General features: G+C 43.6%; 1 protein-coding gene across 13 annotated transcripts in view; it reads right to left on the bottom strand.

Moving 5' to 3' along the window:
- Lims1 (LIM zinc finger domain containing 1) overlaps positions 1-22,900 on the bottom strand; it is a 126,195-nt gene continuing 103,295 nt past the window's right edge. For 5 of the 13 annotated variants that reach the window (XM_021258155.2, XM_087204223.1, XM_087204224.1 and 2 more), the window contains 10 exons: positions 17,949-18,108; positions 13,099-13,165; positions 10,692-10,812; positions 10,237-10,386; positions 8,819-8,969; positions 8,398-8,490; positions 7,260-7,308; positions 5,895-5,970; positions 5,515-5,704; positions 1-2,917 (listed from right to left, as the gene is read on the bottom strand). In XM_021258155.2, the coding sequence (XP_021113814.1) occupies positions 5,557-5,704; positions 5,895-5,970; positions 7,260-7,308; positions 8,398-8,490; positions 8,819-8,969; positions 10,237-10,386; positions 10,692-10,812; positions 13,099-13,165; positions 17,949-18,108 (1,015 nt within the window). In that variant the 3' untranslated portion in view covers positions 1-2,917; positions 5,515-5,556. Of the gene's footprint in view, positions 2,918-5,514; positions 5,705-5,894; positions 5,971-7,259; positions 7,309-8,397; positions 8,491-8,818; positions 8,970-10,236; positions 10,387-10,691; positions 10,813-13,098; positions 13,166-17,948; positions 18,109-21,317; positions 21,651-22,900 lie in introns of those variants that run through there. The other 8 variants (XM_087204225.1, XM_087204221.1, XM_004844510.4 and 5 more) reach the window with 6 other exon arrangements.

Below are 22,900 nucleotides of genomic sequence, written 5' to 3'. Positions count from 1 at the left end.
TTATTTTTGATAATTATGAACATTTATTAGGCACCAAAAGTATACTGCAATGGCTGCTACAGAGAAAACAATTATTGATAAGCTCCCTGACAATAGGGGAACATGTGGTGGACTATCAGCCCATTTCAACATTTCCTTAACTTAGAAATGGCTATTTTGGCAAATATGGATGGGCCAAAATGACCTAAACAGGTGCAATGTTAAGGCTTTGAACATGACCCAAAGAAGAGTTCAGCTGCACCTGTTTTCCCCAATGACACAAGCTTGCTGAGGAAAAAGAGCACTTGGAAACCTGTAAGAGCAATAGGAGAGTTCAGATAGCTGTGTAGGACTTTGCGCAAAGAGCTGCTTGCTGCCTACAGTCTTCAGCAGGGGAAGTCTGGGAAATGTAAACTGACTGGGTCTGCCCTCCCACTGCATTCTAAACTTCTCAGCATCTTCCTCCTTCCACATGTGAGGGCTTGGCAGTGTCCACCACATAAGAATGGACTGTGTGTTTCTAGCTAAGTTGCCTATCCTCTCAAGCTGAGCTTCTGGGAAACATAAATTCATAGTAAAGAGTCCCTGCGGGGCCTCTGGCTAGAAGAGGGGTCTGGCCACAAGTCACGAAAGTGAAAGTTGTCCTGCAGGTCACGCAGCCTCGGGAACAAGAGCGCAGGCAGAGCTTGCTTTTCTGTTCCACATCTCTGGTATAGGAGGCACAAAAACTCAGCAGCCATGTCCTGCCTACAGACCCTTTCCCCTCGGATGCACAGGATTGTACTAATAGAGTCTTCCTTGCTGGTCACTGCTAGCTGACGAAGGCACACCAAAGGGCTTTGATTCTTATTGTCAATGCATAGACTGTTTTCAACTACTAAGCACAGACAGTCTCAAACTATACAGTGATTATTTTCAATCATTTATGATAATTCTTTTAACTTTAAAGGAACATTAAACAAATTGTTTACAAGTTACCTGAAAACAGAAACAATTTATTCTACAATGTGCATGATCAAGTATTCAAAATTCATGCACAGAAGTATGTTACTGGAGCATCCTGAGATATTCTTTATGGTAAAACAGTATGTCAGAAATTTTAAAAAAACCAATCATTTTCCTCTCAGAAATCTATTTGGCATTTTTCTTTTTAAATGCTAACACAGCAGCAGTAATGTTTAAAAAATGTTCTTAAAAGCTTTGTGTGACAAGTTTATCCAGAAAGAGTGGCCCAGGTACTTCAGGATAAAATTTTTAATAAAATAAGTTAATCCAGGCTGCTGGGGATTTAGCTCAGTGATACCACACCTGCCTTGCAAGTGGAAGGTTCTGAGTTCAATTCCCAGTACCGGAAAAAAAAAAGAGTAATCCACTAATTTTTTTTTGGTATCGGGGATTGAACTTGGGACCTTGCGCTTGCAAGGCAGGCGGCGGAACCATTGAGCTAAATCCCCAGCCCAAATCCACTAATTTTGACCTAAAATTGATATGAAAACAATTTCTTAACAACTTCTTTTGGGGGTGTGGTATAGGAGATGCAACTCAGGACTTTGCGCTTGCAAGGCAAGCAAGGTGCCACTGAGCTAAATCCCCAGCCCCCCTTTCTAATTTAAAGATATCATTTATACCTCCTACTTGCAGTAAATGAAATCCAATTAATTATGAGATCTGAAAAGGAAAACTTCAAACACGTATCAAAACATTGTCTTCTAAGACAGGAATTAATTTTTTTCCCCCCTTGGTATTGGGGATTGAACTCAGGGCCTTGCGCTTGCCAAGCAGGTGTGGTGCCACTGAGCTACATCTCCAGCCCTATAGGAATTAATTTCAATAGGCTTCTCAACAAGGTAAAAAGTGTTTTTAAATTTAATTAATCTATAGTAAATGAATTTGACTTTACCAATTTCAGTCAATGCAATTCTTTGTACTCAGTATGTGAAACAGCCAGAATTCCTGAATAAGGTATGTATTTTTCTAAGGCAAGTCTGATTATGTACAAAGCATAGATATTAGCACAGTTATAAAGGCAGTATGACCAATATATATAAATCCACTTTTTAAAGTGATACATTCCAAGCTAGATAAAATTTAATTTCATGTCCCATTCAAAGACCACATGTTTAACATTAAGATTAGAAGCACAGTTGCTGTATTATAGTTAAAAAAAATACTTCATTTTCCCAATAATGTAAAAGAATGCTGCATTTTTAGATACTCAGTATGTTTTGAACAAAATTGAAAAAGATATACTATTAGTTACCATTACTGTGTTCAGTAATTGTACAAAGGAAGAAGTTCACAAAGCGAACACAATAAAAACTAAGCACAATAACTACTGCATTTAACAAAAAAATAAAATCAAGTAGTTCTGAATACACTTATTTTGTAGTGACGTGTATATTCATTTTATAACTACTAGTTGGATAAACATACTAAGACTGCGTATGATTTGTTTTTATCCCCTGTATCTTCTCCAACAGCAATGAGGAATAATTTTCTTTTGAATACAAAGTAAAATAATGTTTACACTTCAGAAAAAAATGAGTAAGGTAATAGCTGATTCTTTAAAAAAATTTTTTTTTTGGTACAGGGGATCGAACTCAGGACCTTGCACTGTGAGGCAGGCGCAGTGACACTGAGCTACATTGCCAGCCCTTGACTCTTAATTTTGGGGGCCTTTTTAATTTTCTTAACGAGAAAAAGGAGATTAAAAAAAACCTTCCTCACTCTCAACTGTGTTAAGATGCAGCTTTAAATAAGGATGGCTCAAGGGAAGTTAATGTTGGTAATCTTTGCACAGAAGAGAAAAATAAAATAAAGAAGTTATTTCCTTCCTAAGGTCTCAGCTAATTTCTTCAGTCTTTTCTTTAGCTCCAATGGAAATTTCTCATAGCACTTCTTACAGACGGGCTTCATGTCAAACTCCACAAATTTATTCCTAAAAACAATAATTATAAAAACAAACTTAGTGGAATCGTATTCAACACAAACATATAAATAAAATGAAGTAATTTTACTGAACCATATGAACACAATGAATGATGACATTTACATTTATGTTAGTAAAGGACTGTAATTCTAACCTCAATTCTTTGTTTTGTTTTTTGGTACCGGGGAACAGACTCAGGACCTTGCACTCGTGAGGCAGGTGGCGTCACCACTGAGATAAATCCCCGGCCCATAACCTCAATTCTTGAGGTAAATGTAACAAACTCATAGTATCAGTTGAAAAACTTGTCCATGTAAATTGTTCCTATACATCTCTTTGAATAACACAGAATGTATATTCCATTTCATTCTGTGGTAAATAAATAGGAAATCTAATGTAAATGTAACTTAGGTAAGTAAAGTGAATTACATTTTAAAATACATGAGAACTGGGCCGGGGATTTAGCTCAGTGGTTTTGCCGCCTGCTGCACAAGTGTAAGGACCCAAGTTCAATCCCTGGTACCAAAAAAAAAAAGAAATGGTAAAATACATGAGAATACCTTAAATGACTTAAAGTAAGAAATTATTTTCTGTAATGTGAATGGTTTATTGGAGGCAAAATGATCTTAGTATTTTAAATTTAGGTAGCTATAAGGTTTCATCTTTTCCAGTATAAAATGGTTTTTCTTTTATCCCCTAAACACAAACAAAACAGAAACACACCTTAACATGTTCACGATAGAGCCATGATTTGCATGTCTCTCTGCCAAGTGGCTCTGAACCACCGGTGGCACAGCTGCCTAACGGGACAGTCTTGAATGTGCCACTGAAGAGTGTTAAACACTGCCCTGCCCCTCGTGGTGCTGGGGTTCTACCCAGGTGTGGCACACCAGGCAAGTGCTCTACCACTAAGCTACACTCTCAGTCCACATTACATCTTTTAAAAAATTATCTTAAATCATAAACCTTCACACAAAGGTTGGTAAGGGAGATAGAGGTATTTTACAACTGCTAGCTATGCGCAGAACTTGATTCTTCTTTTAAAATCTCAGGCAAAACATATTATGAATGTATTTGTAAACAGTCCTGGACAGGACAACTTTTTTTTTTTGGTGCTGGGGATCAAACTTGGGACCTTGCACTTGTGAGGCAGGAGGTGGAACCACTGAGCTAAATCCCCAGCCCCCACCCCTTTTTTGAGACAGGGTCTCATTATATGGTTCAGGCTGGCCTCAAACTCATGGTGATCTTCCTGCCTCAGCCTCCTGAGTGCTGGGATTACAGGCATGTACAACCAGACATGGTCCCAGACAGGACAACTTTCACATGGTCTCTCGACCATGGGTAATGCATTTCCAGGAGGCAGGTGCAGCCACTTAGTACTACTGGAATCCAGGCTCTTTTGAGTATATACATATATATATAACTCTAGAACTTGTTCAGTTGCTGTGAAATTATATTTAAGAGGCATCTGTGGATCAAATTAGTGGTACATGGTCATCTCTGATGAAAATTATAAAATCTGACATAATTCTTCATGCATTTTAAAGTACACTAGATTATTTGCTTTGAGGTAATTTTAAACAGCAATGTTAACAACAAAGTTAATTCCTAACCACATATTTAAAATGAAAAACTTCCTGTTTTTAGAATATCCCACTGAGAATTATTCTCCAGCTGTTTTTCACAGAGAAACTGGTCCTGACAGTCCCTTGGATATTGCAGTCCAGCAGGGAAATCAAATGCCTCCCAGGGCAGTCTGATTATTTAAATAGCAACACTAAGTTAAAAATTTCTCCCAACGTCTTCTTAGAACAAAAGCTGCAGAAGCTGCCATCTTTTGAAAGTTTAAATAAGTTATTCCTGCTTTTAGAGAGACTACTTAGCAAGTATTCCAACATTTTAAATTCATATTTGCCTTTTACTTCCTCTACAGAAGGAAACATGAAAAGTGAAATAATAAAAAAGAGTTTTAGAGCTCAGACACAGTAATAACCATGAGGTAAAAAATAAAACAGCCATGCTAGTAATTAAACAGAATGTCAAAGATTGAAATACTTCCCATAAAAATCAGGAATGAAAGAGCTTGAAGACGTTAGGGAAATGAATTCAGGAACAGGAGTATAGGCATTAAATGAGGCACACGTGGGACACCTCAGACAGTGGGTGTCTCATATGTAAATGAGACTGCATAGACATGAAACGTGGCCGAGAACTTGGAACACATGTGGTTTTAAAAAATTTCAAACATTTAGAATTCTGAATTAAATGATTTTTGGCAAACAAACCACAGACCAGGATCTTGGAGCTATAGTTCTTAGACAAAAGTACTTTAAAACTTACCCACTATGTATTGAAAGAAAAGACCTCACTGCCACACTGATTTAAGCAGAGGCAAGTTTGTCGTCAAGTAATGGGAACGTGTGTGCACAACTCGTAGTAGCTGTGGGCCTCATTAGGCTTTATAATGTTAATAATTCAGCAAAAGAAGCAACACTGTGGAGGACAATACTGTATTTCAATCTCTGATGGTCACAAAAGCATGCCAAGAAGGAAAACAGATAAAAGCAAAAGACAGAACAAAAACAAACTCTACAAGGACTAACCAAAGAAGAAAGTGGAAATGGTGATAGAAGGGACAGAAAAGTTTACAAACAGACTGGCTTTTTCTTTTTCTGCTTGTCCTTATCCTTTGCTTCTCTCTCCCGTTTGGCCAGTCGCCTCTTAAATTCTTCTGGCATTTTCTCATAACAGTGTTTGCAGACTGGTTTTAGATCAATTTCAACAAACTTATCCCTTTGAGCAGGACAAAGAAGGAACAGAAGAAAGAACAGGGAACAATTAAAGGAAGAAAATTTACTTTTAGAAGACTTCAACAGAAAGAAGAAATAAGGGATCAAATAATTCTTTTAAGAAAATCCTAATACTATTAAAGGTCGCTGAGTCCTCAGCCCTGGGATCCCCAGGACAGAGGGCACAGACTTACTTGAGTGTCAGCTTGGTGTGGCAGGTGGAGCAGGCGAAGCAGTTCACGCACCAGGCCTTGTTAAGGGCAGAGACCACTGGAGAGGAAAGAGACTGGTCACAGGGACACGCGGAACCCAGTGAGGCAGGGAGCTGCAGTTCCCAGCTCTGCAGTGAACTAAGGCAGCTCCCAGGGCACCCAGGGGAAGGGCTCAAGAATCTCTCTCGCTCAAAAGAAGATAAGCTCAGCGCCATTAATTAAAATGCTCAGATTCAACCCATTTACTCACTTATTGAGGCTACAGTTTTCATATTCTTAATACAAGCATGGAAAACAAGCACTGAGGTCTTCCATGTAGGGAGATTATTGCCCTCTTTGGTCTTCACAGTAACTTTTCCCTTTCCTTAGGAATCTGTGACACAAAGATTGTACCCCTCAGCCCATGGATGAGGTGGCACTCACACTCATATCCTGTTGAGCATGTCCTACAGCTCAGTCTTTAGGTCCATCAAAGAAAGATGGCCTAGGACAGAGATGGCAAATCTCTTTTTTTTTTGGTAACAGGGTCTGAACTCAGGACTTTGCACTTTCAAGGCAGGTGGCAGCACCACTGAGCTTAATCCCTGGCCCACGATGGCAAACCTTTTAGAGCTCTCAATGATACAATCAGCCTGCTGTGGCACAAGTGCTATAGGTTTGCCACCACTGGCCTAGAATAAATACTTCTTAAAAAATCCAGACATGAACCTTTTGCCTATAGGCATGTCTCTGCCAACACTGACAATAAGAGAAGCAGAAGCGCTTCCTCCACCTGGCAGCTGGCTCCCTAGTACAAGCTCAGGGTTACTCTCATGGCCCTGGATCGCTTTCCTGAGCCAGCTCTCACACTGAGTGGGACACCCTTTTGCAACACCTTTGCTGAGCCCATGATGTCCACTAAGAACTAGGAGGGTCAGGACTGTCAGGAATTCCCTGGCAGACCTGTACTGGTGACTCTACAAACACAGCTGCTTCCTTTCTGCTGCCAGCCAGCCCTGCCTGACCACCAGTGGGGAGGCCATGGGACCTGGTGAGGCTGCGGGGGCTGCCAGGTGTTCCTGTGGGGCGTCACATGCTCCCAAACATCAGGGTTCTCAGGAACTGGGAATTTGTCCCATGGCCGGCTGACAAAACTGGAAGCAGCCTAAAGCACTCACCTCCACGAGTCACACACCCAGTCTGAGGTACTAACCTCTCTTGTGGTCCCTTACTGGGGAAACAGGCCAAAGAGAGAAAAAAGTAACCGATAATGACCTCATCCCACACAACAACAACAGCCTTATCAGTGTTCACATGGCCACGAGTGTTTGTGTCAAGCTGGTGCTGCACAGAGACTCAGACACTCACCATCGCCTTCTATGACACGGTTGCAGTGGAAACAAACATCTCCAAACAGCTGAAAAGAAAGCAATACCAAAAGGTCAAGGTGTGTTGGAATTCACTTTGAATATTCATCACTCAGGACACTTCAGTTCTTTCTGGTACTTAGAGACGAAGAGATGGCTATGGAAACTTACCATGTACCACTTCTAGAGGAAATGAATGCAAGGTCGCTGACTAGCTTCCTTCAAATGGAAATGATTTCCTTTCTATTACTTAGAACACTCAGAGTTAGGGGTTGCCTTCAGTCAGAGCGGGCGAGGCTCATGGTGCCTGGTGAGCACTGGGCAGAGGGCAGGATGCTGCCCACTGCCTGGCTGTCAGACGCAGGCAACTGTGACTCCCAGGGCAGACATCAGTTGGTATCACCAGTGCTCCGAGGAGAGGTGCTGCTTAAAAGTTCCAGCCACGTTACCCTGGGCACGAGGAGTGGCCGGTGAGCTCACATGAGGATCAGTTTATTAAAGCCCTGGAAATGCTCCAGCTCTGAGGAGGCTGAAGGAACCTGAGAGCCTAGGCTGGATCCAGGCTTGGAGTAGAAAAAATTGCTATGCAGACATTATTTGGCCAACTGATGAAACTAAAGTAAATGGATTTAAAGTACTGTCACAGCATCAATGCCCATAGTTACGTAAGAGAGCTCTTATTCTTCAGAAATAGACATGAAAATTTTCAGGAGTGAAGATATAATGAGCTTATTGTCAAATGCTCATTATATGAGGCCGGGGATTTAGCTCAGTGGTTTTGCCGCCTGCTGTGCAAGCGCAAGGACCCCAGTTCGATTCCTGGTACAAAAAAAAAAAAAAAAAAAAGATGTGTGTTTTGCATCCATGCATCCAAGTATTTGCAGATTAAGATGTCTATGTTTATGTAAGGTTGTGATTTGCACAGCAAGATCCAATACGTGCAAATGACACAGGAAATGGTGAATGTGAGATACATGGGGATTCTTTATATTTTTATTTCACAACTTTTCTGAGTCTGAAATTATTTCTCAAAAAGTTAAAAACAAATTTATGTAAACTAATGTACATTTTCCAACAAGTGTCCTGGTAGCTAAAAATCCATAAATGTAACCCTGGTGTCCCCCGGGTATAGTTTGTACCTGGTTATAGTGAGTCTCACAGTATGCCAGGCCCTTCCTCTCATAATGGCGATGTCCAAGAAAAGGCTTCTCACACTTGGCACAAACAAAATGCTGGAAAAAAATTGATAAAGTCATTTATTAAGTGCCATATTTTATCCATCTACTAAAGTAAGCCCCAAGTTGCTCTCTTCAGAGAAGATACATGATGAGTCTTTGCTAGGTTGTGTAAGGGTGTGGGCCCTTTTTGACAACACTGCTGAGAGTGCAGCTGGGCACCTGGGGAGTCCTCATCACCAGGGGGTGCTGCTGGGCCTGAATCATGGCACATCTTGCAGCAAGGAGACTGAAGAACAAAGGCACATCCACATCCTTACTGACAAAACCAGCAGCGCTATTCTACATTCTTAACACGTACGTCAGCCACCTCTCAAGCACTCACCTCTACATGCCACTGCTTGCCCATAGCATTCACCACACGGCCCTCAATGGGCCGGCGGCAGGCCCCACAGATGGGCACTCCCATCTTGTCATGGCATGGCAGGCAGTAGAGCTCCCCCTTCAGCTCCCTGGCATCGGCAGTCAGCTCCTTCCTGTGAAAAAGAAGGAGGCTGCTGAGCAGCCCTGCCAAGAGGAGTGGTGGCCAGCATGGACAGCGTGTTTGCAGGTCTGGAAGAGGTTACTATAACAGGTGTGACTTCTTCCACCTGCTCTAGAGGTGACCAGAGTAACAAAGGTACAGGCCTGAGGGGGACTCCAGTCTCTCATGATGAAGGCAAACCACAAGAGGCCAGGCACATGTGCCACAGCAGCCACAGCCAGCATCGCTGCTCACCTTATCACAACACATCCTGGCCCATGGCCACCCTCAGAAGTCACAGTGCCAAGGGTGGCCTCAGTACTGCCCTTCCAACCTTGAGGATCTTGGAGACCAGTTTGCTAACAATTACTGAAACCATCACAAGCTATTGTGAGCCTAGCTTATTATAAAATTAGGTTAACAGAAAAAAAACAATGAAATGCCCAGAATCCTGCCCCCCCCAGATGCTTAAGTTACCTATTATTTTGTGTCAGTAAACATTTAGTGAGAGATGGCCCCAATTAGCCAGATGTACTTGTTTGGATTTCACTTGGTTTAAATACTTTTCTAGACTCACTCAAAACAAAACAAAACAAAATAATGAAAACAAAACCCCCATAAAACTCATATAGCCTCACAACAGCCTAACAATTCATTTAGACTTTCTGAAGACCAAAAAACTATGTAATCAAAGTGAAAGTAAATGAATGTGATTTAGCATATTTTAAGATAACACTCCAAATTATCACAACTGTAAAAGTTGTATTTGTAAATAAGATTTTTGGGGATCCTATGTTGGAAAAACTGTGATTAAAAAATAGTTCTAGGGTAACTGGGGCTATTTTAATATGCACTTCCTATCTGATGTAAAATTATTGGTAATATTCTTAGCCCTGAAAAGAATATTGTTGTTCTGTGGGAAAATGACTTCATTCTCAGGAGATGCACACAGAGTCACAATGTCTACAACTTGTTTTTAACCTGTCCTGTGGAAAATGATGTTAACACTATTGCACGTACTAACCATGCATGCAAGCACGTGTGGACATGTGTCTGTGCACACACACTCTCAGGGTGAGGGGAGGGGTGATAGCAATTAACACGGCCACCCTAAGTTGCTGGGTGGGGAGTGCTCTAGTCTGGGACACAGCTGTTCACCCTAGCACTCTCCTGACTTTAATCAGGTCTACAATTTTCCACCCTGAATGCTGCAGAGAATTTGCTCTTCTGGAGTAACAGAAACCCTGTATCCATGCGGTGACAGGGAGTGGATGTGGTACCCGCAGTTGGCACAGTTGAAGTGGTCGGGATGGTAGGGGTCGTTCTTGAAGACCAGGGGCTGTTCATCGATGATGGCATGGCACTTCTGGCAGATGTACTTCCCCAGGCCTCGGGCTTTCTCTCGATTATGACAGGGGCGACACAAGTGTCTAAGCAGGGCAAAATGGGAATTCAGTCTTAAATCCTAATCATTAAAAAGAAACATGTTTCTCATCTCTAAAAATAATTTAAGGAAACTATGACTTAAAAAGAAACCTCCTCTGTGCTTAACAGTGACTCAAGCTACTTGACTGATGTTCAACACAATCCCTCTATGCCCAGGACCCTCAGGGGTTGCAAGGGGCCAGGGATGCTTCCCAGGACACTGAGTTCCCTCCCCGCACAGGGAAAATGGCTTGTAACAGCCACTTCAGCCACCCACATCCCCAACGGAAGGCACACTCCGAACTCCCACCTGCCAGCATTCTTCACGAAGCCGATGTCTGCCAGTACCTCCTGGCAGAGATCACAGCAGAAGCACTCAGGATGCCAGCTGTTGTTCATGGCTTTGATGACACGGCCAATGATGAATTCACCTGTAGGAAAGAAACAAAGCAAGTCCAGGGTGGCACCTTCCATGCTAAAGCAAACATGAAAAAAGTTGAGGACCACCTTTTCCCACAAAAGAGGACTTTTTTTTTTTTTTGCTTAAATTCTTTTATTGGTACATTTTAAGTATACAATATGTTTACATTTATCATTGGGTGCTTGTACCTGTATATGATGTATCTTGGTTCTTATTTTTGCCCCATTACCTGTGCGTCCTTCACCCCCTCCACCCTTCCCTATTTACATAGACTTTGTTTCCATTTTTTTCTTTTCTCATAATTTTTCCTTTCCCCTTCCCCTCCCACTTCCCCTACCCCTTTGGACATTTTCTTCCTGTTTCAAATTATCAACTATTCATTTTAATCCTCATTTACACTTTCAGTTTCTCACACTAAAGAAACTATTTGGTATTTACACATGTGTGTCCTATTTATTTCACTTAAAGAGTATGGCCTCAATATGCATCCATTTAGCTATAAATGTCTCTAGTTTCTCGTTCTTTAATGGCTGAGAAGTACTCCATTTTATAAAAAAACCACATCTTTGGGACCGGGGATTTAGCTCAGCGGTTCCACCACCTGCCTCGAAAGTATAAGGACCCGAGTTTGATCCCTGGTACCAAACAAACAAACAAACAAACAAAACCCCCCACATCTTCTTTATCCAGTTTCCAGTTGATGGCACTTGGGCTGTTTCCAAGCTTTAGCTATTACGAACTGTGCCACTATAAACAAGGGTGCACATATATCACTATGGTATGATTCTTTTAATTCTTTTGGGAAGATACCCAGCAGGGGAATAGCTGGGTCAAATGGGACCTCCAGCCCTAGTTCTTTGAGGTATCTCCATACTGATTTCCACAGTGCTTGCACCAGTCTGCACTCCCACCAACAATGGAAAAGGGTTCCTTTCTCCCCACACCCTGCCAGCATTTGTTATTGGTTGATTTCTTGATAGCAGCCATTCTTTCTGGGGTGAGGTGAAATCTCAGTGTTGTTTTCATCTGCATCTCTCGAATGACCAGTGATGTTGAACATTTTTTCATATGTTTATTTGCTGCTTTTACTTCTTTGTCTGAGAAATGTCTGTTCATTTCAGATGCCCATTTTTGAACTGGGTCTTTGAATTTGAGGGGGTCTGATTTTTTTCAGTTCTTTATATATTCTAGATAGTAGTCCTCTGTCTGAGGTACAGCTGCTAAAAATTTTTTCCCACATTGTAGGTTGTCTCTTAGCTCTGTTGGTGGTTTCTCTTGCAGTGCAGAAGCTTTTTAATAAGATGAGATCCCAATTGTTGATTCTTTCTGCTAGTTCCCGTGCTACTGAGGTTTTGCTCATAAAGTCTTTTCCTATGCCAATGTCTTCAAGAGTTCTACCTAACTTATCATCTAGAAAGTTTAGTGTTTCTGTTTTAATATTTGATCTTTAATCCACTTCGATCTTAGTTTAGTGCATGGTGATAGATATGGGTCTAACAATTCTTGGCAGGTTGAAATCCAGTTTTTCCAACACCATTTATTAAATAGGCTATGTTTCCTAAAGGAGGACTTCTAAATGATATCTCCTAGAGTAAGCAACGCATAAGAAAAATGGCCTTTATTTCATGGGAATCCTTGGGTTTGATCCTGGAACCATATTTTTGGGCTATTTTTATCACATTTGAATCTGGTTTTCCTTTTAATGTCCTAGACTCTCTTGATATCTTTTGGATATTTTGGGGCATTTCTGACATAGACAACTGGAATTCACAGCATATTTTCTTTTCTTCATTATCTTCTTTTCTTTGGTTTTATTAGGTGCTGGGGATTGAACCTAGGACCTGGCTAAGCACATGCATCACCCACTGCATTAACTCATGTCCCCACTGCACATTTTCTTATAATTTTTACTTAATTTTCTCCACTAAACCTTTATCACATTCTACTTGGGTTCACCAGTCCCTACCAACAGTCTGACAGACTGCTGGCAATCAATGAGGTGACCCCTGTGGGCGACTGGGGTATTTCATCCACACAGAGCTTCCCTGCCAGGGGACAACTCCAGCCACCTGCTCTGCTGAGAACACCTGCTCTGCTATCTATATGACTAGTTCTCTCTAGGACTAGACACTTTGCAGTTGTTGTATGTTAAAAATAGGGAAGGGAGCAGATAAAGTACCTCTCATGGTATTTATATTATGAGCACCAAAACCCAGCTTCCCCATCAGCACTGTAGTATTTTAAACAGCTTAGGCAACTGGAAAGTTGCTTTTTCACATTTGACAGTAAAACTTACCACACTGGTGGCAACAAGGAGCAAAGAGCATCTGGAAGTCATGTTCACAATACTTCCTGCCTTCAAACTGGAAGAGAAGGGATGCAACTGTTTCATGGAGACATCTAGGAAAGTGGTTTGCAAGTAAGAGCTCTGCCCTAAAAATTCAGGGCTCTAAGTAAGTAAAGTATAGGACCTTCCACACACTGTCCTGCTGGAGTGGGAACAACATACAAGGTGCACTTAGCCCAGGACACAGTGCCTGGAGCCTGGCCTCCTCAGACTGTGCTTGCTTTTCTGCTCACATGTCACCTTTACCAATCAGATGAAAGCTGTGGACTCCTCAGCCCAGAAAATATGTATATGTGGACCAAGGCCTCCCACATAGGTTTTTTTTGGTACTGGAGATTGAACTCGGGTCCTTGCGCTTGCGAGGCAGGCAGGGGAACCACTGAGCTAAATCCCCGGCCCGCTTCCACATTTTTTTGTCCATACAGACTTTTTCACTGTATACATAAATATTTACAAAGGGTAAATATTTTAGCATACTTTTAATACTAATATCTGGAAATGTCCCAAACCGATTCAAAACCATCAACAATGGGTGTAGCTGGCAAGCACACATGCCCCAGCTGCTCAGGAAACTGAGGTGGGAGGGCTGGCTGAACCCAGCCTGGGCAACACTGCGTCCATTTCAAAACAAAACAACGAAATGAACAAGCATTCATGTTAGCAGCTGGAAAGTGTATAGCCTTCATTTTTCCTCTTGAACTGTTTACATTTCATTCACTCTGTTTTTAAAGATGGCTAATCTTTCATATAAATAAATCACAGGAATTTTACAATAATGTCTCCTCTTGACTCTTTGAGCTCCTCACAGGTTACATGCCAAAAGTTGTGTATTATTTGATCACCAAAATTTGGTTTTAGGGCTGGGGATTTAGCTCAGTGGTTCTGGTGCCTGCCTAGAAAGTGCAAGGTCCTGAGTTCATTTCCTCGTACAAAAATAAAAACAAAAACAAAAAAACCCCAAAATTTGTTTTTTGGGTTTTTTTTTGGTACCAGGGATTGAACTTGGGTCCTTGAGCTTGTGAGGGAGGCAGTGGAACCATTGAGCTAAATTCCCGGCCCCCAAAATTTATTTTTAATGATGTGTTAGTTGTCTATCCAATTTTGCCATTATAGTTGTAGATACAATCTGCATTTTTGGTGAATATATCCACCACAACTCAATTGTTAAAGTCAGTTTTCACTATCAAATGAGTCAAAGTAATTTGTTTTCTGCCAGAAAGTTTTATTTCAATCTTAAATTCAGAAGAATGAGCTCTAATATATTTGATACAGTAATGCTTGGTTCACAAACTTAATTCTTTCCATGATTCTGGTCACAACTGAACTGGATGAGAACCAAATCAAATTTCCGTTTATAAGGTCAATATTAGGTTAAGTTTAATCTAACCACTGAACCTAACATTGAACCTAACCACTGAATTCGATTTGGTATAAACAAAAATTGGATGTTTAGCATTTACTAGTAATTGAACTCAGAAATCAAGAAAACTCAATTCCATTAACTTAGTTAGAAATGATCAAGTTTCACTGTGTTGAATAAGATGATGTATACTGGTAAAAAACAGATGTAGATAGGTTAAAACAAAACAAAGCTCACAGCCATTAACACACACATCTGTCAGCAGAAGGTAGAGAATGAATATAAACACTATATAAGGTGACATAAAATTAAGATTCATTATAATTTGAATAAGTTTTTGAAGTATTGGGAATTGAATCAAGGACCTTGCACGTATTAGGTAAGTACCTCATCACTGAGATACACCCCAGACTCTGAGTAAAACTTTTAAGGCTGCCAAGCATGATGGCACACAATTATAATGCCAACACTCAGGAGGCTGAGGTAGGAGAATCGCTGTGAGTTCAAGGCCAGCCTGGGCTACATAGAGAGACCCTATCTCAGGAAAAAAAAGGAAAGCCATGGCAAGAGACAGGAACAAAGGGCATGACCAGATTGCCTGTGGCCACCCATGTGGCCTCAGGTGGCTGCTCCCCTCTCCCCCTGTGCTGCCTTGCTCACAGGACTCTTCCTTAAAAAGAGTGAGTTCTTTTGAAATTAGGGGATAAGAAGGGCAAAACCCTAAAAGGAACGATGTCGTGGCTACAGCCCAGAGCCCCCAAACTGACCACGTCCCCAAATACAGAATGTCCAGCACAGTCCCCAAAGCCAAGCAAGAGGATGCTCCCTGGGAGAAGTACTCATGGAGGCTCTGTGGTAGGTGTCCTGGAGCAAGTCATCACAACAGGAGTTTAGGCTCCTTTAATGGATACAAATGTATTGTCAAGCAAATCAAAAGGATTCCAAACAGTCCCTTGAGTCTCGTGAAGCCAGGAAACACAGACTCCACACCATAAATTCTGGCAGTCAGGCTGGAACTGGGGCCATAGTTGATGATCTTGTTTCAACCCAAGTGAAAACATGATTTCCATTGTTTGCCACAAGCTGCTGAGGTCGGGGCGGGGCAGCATGGGAAGTGCCCACTGCCATGCTCACCGACCTCCTTGGGTCCACAGGACAAGGACCAAAGTGCTGAGTGCACTTTGTCAGTCATCTTGCCCCTAAACCACCCACTAGAAATGGGCCTTTCCTGTTAGTCATCCTGTGATGGGAAAAGGCACACAGGGGATCCCAAACAAGGATAATCTGAGGCAGCAACAAGAACCTGGCCCAAATGCAGGCCAGGCACAGTGCCCAAGGCCCCTGGTTCTAGGTTCAGACCATACAGATCTGACATTCTTCTGGATCACTCTGAAGTGGTGGTTCTTCAGGAAAAACAAAGGCCCTCCCTTTACTGGAGATAATCAAGGGTCCACAAAGCCATACTTAGGAGCCACCACAGCTACATGGGCACCTTCCCAGGAAATGGCAGGCGGTCAGCTTCCTGATGCCACCACTGAGTGGTCACTTGACATGTCATCCTTCTTGCACACTGGAGGATGAGTGGAGGCTGCAGCAGTGTATGGGAGGCTATAGTACTATGGGAGCCATAGTACTGACACATTATTCTTTCAGCATCATTTACAATCCTACATGTCGAGGTCAGTAATCACACACCATTTACAGTCTCTCTGCAATTGGCCTTGTCTGAAAATGCTAAGAACCTTGACATGCTACTGGAATTGCTCTGATGTCCTTCAATTGTACAGGTGCATCTGGTGGTAGACATTATGTCTCCTATCTTTGTGAAGTGGGGTTTTCTGCAGTGACAGCAACCAAAGTGAGATTACTGAGTAGATGGGACTTAAGCAACATACTTTGGGGGTCACTGTTGCCTATCTTGTCCATACAGGATCGTCTAGTTGTAGGAAGACAAGCTCAAGGGTCCCACTGATCCTACATTATGGTAAGCTGTATAATTATTTCATTACATATTATAGTTAATAATAGAAATAATGGGCTAGGGATTTAGCTCAGTGGTTCCGCTGCCTGCCTCGCAAGCGCAAGGACCCAAGTTCAATTCCTGGTACCAAAAAAAAAAAACAGTAATAGAAATAATGTGAACAATAATTGTAATGTGCTTGAATAATCCCCAAATGACTCTTCTCCCCCATCCATGGAAAAAAAACGTCTTTCATGGAAACTGGTCCCTAGCCAAAATGGTTGGGGACTGCTGCACTAGGAGCAGGTTACAAGTCTGTGGTCTGGAAAAGTAAATTAATCATAAACATTGTAGCTAAAAATAGAAACCTTCCTTCAGCCCCTGAGTTTAGGCTGGGCAACACCCAGCGCATCTTCTGGAATAACCCTGGGAGGTATTTATAGTCACAGCCCAGGGGAGGGAGGGTGGCAGGAGGGCAGGGTGAGTCAGCATCACCCTGCTCAGTGTGGCTGCTGCCGTCAAGGCAGAAGCAGGAGTCAGCAGTGAAGTGCCCAGCCCCAGTACCTGTACATGTGCAGGGGAGGGATGGGAAAGAACAGCAGGCAGGGAGCCAAGGTAGGAACTGGAAGAGCAACTGCTATTCCCTGGATCGATCTCTGGGGCTCCCTGGGCTCAGTCACTATTACAGTGATACATCTTACCTCTGAGAAGATGCCCAGGGGGTTCCCACAGGGAACCCACTCTGACGGAGGTGGCAATCGCTTTCAGTCACATACCTGTGAATCAAAGCTGCTCCAACCTCCGGACATAAGGAGTTACAGGGGAAAGGTTGGGAGAGCGGCCCAAGGAGAGGAGGTGAAAACCAGTCTCGCTTAGAGCCCTATGCAAACACGGTGAACATCAGCTGATGTTCCCTCAGAAGTGAAGAGGGTAAGAAGAGGATGCATCAAGGGAACACTTTCCAGCTCTACCTCCCCAGAGCACAGTGTGGTCCTTGCAGACATCTGCCTTGTATAATTGCTTCTGAAAGTCAACTAGACCACCCAAGTGGCCCCAAATTAACTGTGCAGATCTGGGACTGTGACCACCTCTTAGTCACAGTGAGTCCTGGGTCACGATCTCCTCAGTGAGGGACAGCTGTGGTCACTGTCTCCTTGACCTGTGTCTGCTGGCCAGCTGGTGTGAGGCCCTAGGATGTGTGACTCCCCTAATCACAGAGGATGATGTCCATTAAAGATGCTAAGTCATAGAAGTGTCACTTCTTTCCTTATCAGCTGCAGTTGGGCCTTGGTCCAACCCCCAGCATTAGGTCTGCAGCCAGCAGTGATGCCCTCCAGGCACTGCCCCGCCCTAGGGTTTCCTCCCTTCTTTGCACAGGACAGCCCCAGTCCACAGCTGGGGCCCCACTGAAGCCCTGTCCCCGACGTAGACTTGCAGGAGAGGGGGAGACCTAAGGAAGAAGGGGCCCGCCTGACTCACCTCGTAGAAAAGCCCTTCAGGGAAGGGCTGGAAGCACTGGGCACACACGAAGCAGGGTTCATGGTACAGCTCGCCGTTGCTATTCACAATCTTTTCAGCAGGCGCAAAGCCCCCTCTGCAGCGCTCACAGGTGGCGCTGGCCAGGGCATTGGCCATGTTGCTGCAATACAAAAGGACAGCAGGTTAGAGGTAGTCAGCCCAATCACACAAGGCCCTAAGGAGCATGTCTGTATGGTCCCAACCTTGTACTGGGATCTGCAAAGCCCAGAGTCTCAAATTGTCCACCTTGTTGCCTGGGCATCTTAGGCCCTGAAAGAGCCTCCTGTTTTGACTATTTTTGTCTTTGTCTTTAACCTCTTTGGCATTCTTCTTGTTATATATTCTAGGAGAAAGTGCTTACTATGTCAGGCATTAGGGACAGAGATGAAAGCAGAGCTGCTCTCAGCCCAGTGCAGTGGGACGTGTTTGTAGTCCCAGACACTTATGAGGCTGAGGTAGGAGGACTGCTGGAGACCAAGGAGTTTGAGGCTAGCCTGGAACAGAGCAAAACCCCATTGTCCAAAAGAAAAAAGAAGAAAGGAAGAGGAGGAGAGAGAGGAAGAGAGAGGGGGAGAGGAGGAAGAGAAAATAAAATACACTTTTAAGGAACTCAGGTGTACACCACAGCTGGCTAGGTAGTTTAAAGTACTTGCAAGCCAACATTTCAAAGCCAATTTCTTTCCCCTTTGAGAAAAACTCAACTGCATATCAACAGAAGGCTGGATGCCACCCTAAACACAGAGTATCCACAACCCTTTGACTGGGTCTGTTGAAAGCAACTGCTCAACTCTTAACACTTGCCACAATGCCCGGGTCATAATGACTGACTGGTGAGACACAATGAATATGAACACATCACAATGTCTCTTAAAGTCAGAGAATTTTACATCTGAACCTCAGTGTAGACAGTGAAACAGAGGCCCTCACCCAACATCACAGAGTTACTGGTTCGTGGGAGGCACAGGAGCAGAATTCAGATCCCCCACTTATAAAAAGAGTATCCATCACCATAGATGCTGTCATTGATTCCCAGCACTGGGGAGGACATGGCAGAGACATAGCACACTTTATAGGTCAGGAGAGTAAAGTCAGGCAGGAAGTGACCACTGCCAAGCCCAGTGACCATGGCAACTCCCTTATCAGCGATCCCGCTGCACCGCAGGACACAGGAGGGGCTGAGAAAGCGACCTTGATCCCCTGTAACCTCCGTGGCCTGAAAGAAAAAGGGCAGCATGGCTGTGGCAGGCACAGGATTGGGCGAGGGCAGTTTCCAAAAGCCCTGGAGATGGAAACGGTCCCTTGCACTGAGTAGTCACTGGCCATTCTGCCTTCTCTGAGCACAAGCTCCACCTGTGTCCCTGGTCCCCAGCACAGCACTGATCTCTCCCTGGATCCACTGGGGAATGTCCCTTCCAACATTCTCCTGAGTCCTCACCTTGACCCTCAAGGCAGACAGGCCAGTAAGCCTCCATTTACAGACAGGGTAACCAGCCTTGCCCTGCCTGATTCCACGTTTTGCTATTTCCTGAGCAAGTGTGCCTGCCTTCTTCTCTTGAATGTTCAAAGAACAGCAACCCTACTCTGTAGCCTTGCTGTAAGGAACTCCATACAGAAATCCGTTTCAGGCCGGGGATTTAGCTCAGTGACATGGGGCCTGCCTTGAAAGCACAAGGTCGTGAATTCAATCCCCAGTTCCAAAAAAAATAAATTAAAGAAATCCCAGTTTCATAATCTTACACCAATCAAAACTCAACTTTAATAGTCTTGAATACAGAATTAAAATGTCACCAAAGAAGGAAGAAAAGCAGGAGACAGCCTCACACTTGGCCAAACCTGGCTAAGGCTCACAGTAAAACAAGTGTCTACTTTGCCATTTCAGAATTACTGTGGGATGGGAGAGAAGGATTTCTTTTCTTCTACAAAGATGAACTGCAGCTGTTTTAGCAAAGTCCCGGAGTGTGTGCTCCTCCTTTCTCCTGACCCAAGCCCACAGAATCCCTGCATGGAGAGGTATAGTGAGCCCCACATCTGCCCAGTGAGTCTCACAACTGCTTTGTGAATGAAATTTTAAAAGCATAAAAAATCATTTTGGAAACCAGACTACGCTGCTAAAATATATGGTGTTAACATTCTAAGTCTTCTCAAAAGATTCACCACATTTCAGTAATCTTAATGGAGCTCCAAAAAAGCTGGAGAAGAACACTGCGGCCTGATCTGATTCACTCCCACTTACATCCGCATTCCAAAAAGTGTACGGGCACCAAAGCCCTTGGAGGGCCAGAAGGTCTTTGCTGCCCAACAACATTCCACAGGGACCATCTTTCATCTCCACCCAAACAACACACTGCCACAGGGGAAGACAGAAGTAGATATGGGATAGTGTCATTTATGAAAACAGGCATTAATAAGATTTGAGAAATAAAACAATGCCATGCTTCCCTCTAAGCCGTTTTCATTTTGGAAAATAATTTTTTATAAAACATTAATATTTCCACTTACTAATCTTAGTAACATTTAATGAGTTTACAAAAAAATTAATCTGGTCTGGAGATAATGTACAGATATTTTTTAAGAAGTATTTAACAATGTGTGGGGGGAGGGAAATAAAAGCCATCTTGCTGTCCGACTGACCCCTCCCAGTCCCCTTTCCTCTCCTGTCCTGGCTTGGAACTGTGCATGTCTACAGCTGCCTTTATATTTAATACTACCTATGACAGAAGTTACTTTTTAAAAGTCCTGAATGACAGTTATAGGTGTCATTAGATTAGTTATAATTAACTGGCTAATTTTTCATAAAAACTGATTTTCTCTAAAAAGTTTCAATGGTGAGAACACTTATGGATGGGGAAGGGACACAGTTATAGGAACCTGACTTCCTGATCTGCTTCCCCACATGCACACTTGGTCCCGGTCCTCTGTGACTCAAGCACACACTGTTACCCCACGGGAAACCAACTTTCTCCTCCCACAGCACAGCGGTGTGCAGGATCCAAGAGTTTACTGAGTGAATGAAAAACTAGTGAAAAAACTAGTGAAATAATTCCCCAGAAAAAAATGTTTATCTCTACAAATTAAAGTCTCAAGAGTGTCATTCAACCTGCCCCTTATCTTAAAAGCTTTAGTCTGCTTTCCCATTAAAAGATCTTGGCAGCCAGAGCCTCAGCCTCCTCCTAACGACATCATGGAGAGGCACTGGCCAGGAGCCACCAGGTCCAGGGCTCCCCCTCTTCCCAGCTCTGTTCCCACTGGGACCTGCTGCCTCATGACCCTGGAAAAGCCCCCTGGAATTGGAATAAAACTCTTATCGGCTGGGGAATCTGGGAGACTCACAATTTTGCGTAAAAGTCACAAAATTCCTTGTAGACTTTGACGTCACTGTGCCTTCGCTGTAGTCTGGACACAGCTCTGTCATCTCCGTCAGCCTGGTGGACGTCATCAGGGACTGTCCAAGGGGCCTCCTCATTTTCGGGGATGGTGCTGGGGTGTGCTCGCTCAGGGAGAGCCATCTGGGTGTTGGAGAGCCTGAGCACGGGCACGGGAAAGCAGGACACAGGAGGCGGAAAAGGATCCAGGCCCCCGCCTTCAGCCTATCACAGCCTGCTCACACACCCAGCAGCTGGCCAGCATCCCGGGAGGGGAGGCACAGTGTCCAGAGGGCCTGGGGCTTCCTGAGGCTCTAGAAAACCTTCACCAGCCTTCCCCGTGGACCATGGCCATGAACTCTATTGCAGAGACACAGGGCTGCTTCCCACGCCTCCAGGAGAAAAAGGTCCCCATGTGTCTGGTATTTGTTAGGATCAGGGTGACACTGGGTTCCCCACTGTGCAGTAGATTCCCTGGATAGAGTGCAGGACACCCCTCAAGCTCCCACGAGGGGACACTGCCAGCACCCCTGCAGTGGCACCCACAACCCTGCGTATGACTGCCATCTGTGCCTGGGAATTTGTGAACTCATCATTTCCAACAGTTCTCTGGTTTTCCTTTTGTCTGTTTTTGTTTTGAGATGGAGTCTTGTTATGCTGTCAAGGCTGGCCTTGAACTTGAAACTCTCTTGTCCCAGGCTGTCCAGTGGCTGGAGTTCTAGGTGTGCCCATGGCAGCCAGCCCTGTCTTTAGGTTTTTTCACACATAAAATCCTATTGTCTACAAACAGAGATAATATGACCTCTTCCCTTCCTATTTGGATGCCCTTAAACAGAACTCTTTTACAGGAGTCACCTCAATGTGAATAGTTTTTATGATCAGAGTTATGACATTACCAGGAAAATATTTTAAAACTGCTTAATCCTTTAATATAACAGCATTTTGTATGGGGTAGGGTAGACTTGTGGGTTTGTCTCCCTGTTTACAACTTTTTCCCGACTCATCTTTTTTTCCCTTCCTTTCTGTCACCTGGAAATATCTTAAGCTAGGAGCCAGAGGTACAGAAGGAAAGATGGGTGTAGATGAGCAAAGTTAGCGTCTAAGGACACATCTCCATCGTGGCAGCCTTTCATTACAAACAGAGGACCCACCAGTTGATTCCTGGCATAAATATTACAGGGTAAACGAATTCTTCGCGCCTTACACGATTACCTTACTGAAACAATGAAAGCACTGAAATGGGGGCTCCAAGGCAGCTGGGAGGCTCAGACAAAGCCCTGCAGCAGGGAGGGTCTAGAAGCTCCTGCCTTCAGGGGCTGGTGACGGCACAAATGCGCTGCCTTTAGCAGCTCTTCTGGGAAGGGTTACACCTTCTTACAAAGCAAATGTTCACTCACCTTGTTCCACCGTTTACATCAGCCTGAACAAAGAAAGCTACCATGTGCACATGATGCAACAGACCCCAGGAGGCACCTAAGAACTGTGTAGCCTGTTGTCCAGGCTGGGCTAAACTTTCGGTCCTCCTACTTCAGCCTCTCAGAGTGCTGGGAT

This window comes from Heterocephalus glaber, unplaced genomic scaffold (genome assembly GCF_053883595.1).
Source record: "Heterocephalus glaber isolate CG9 unplaced genomic scaffold, H.glaber_assembly_v1.0 deba00000470, whole genome shotgun sequence".
NCBI classification, from domain to species: domain Eukaryota; kingdom Metazoa; phylum Chordata; class Mammalia; order Rodentia; family Bathyergidae; genus Heterocephalus; species Heterocephalus glaber.
Note: the sequence above shows the minus strand (reverse complement) of the source record. Positions and strands in the feature narration are given on the sequence as shown.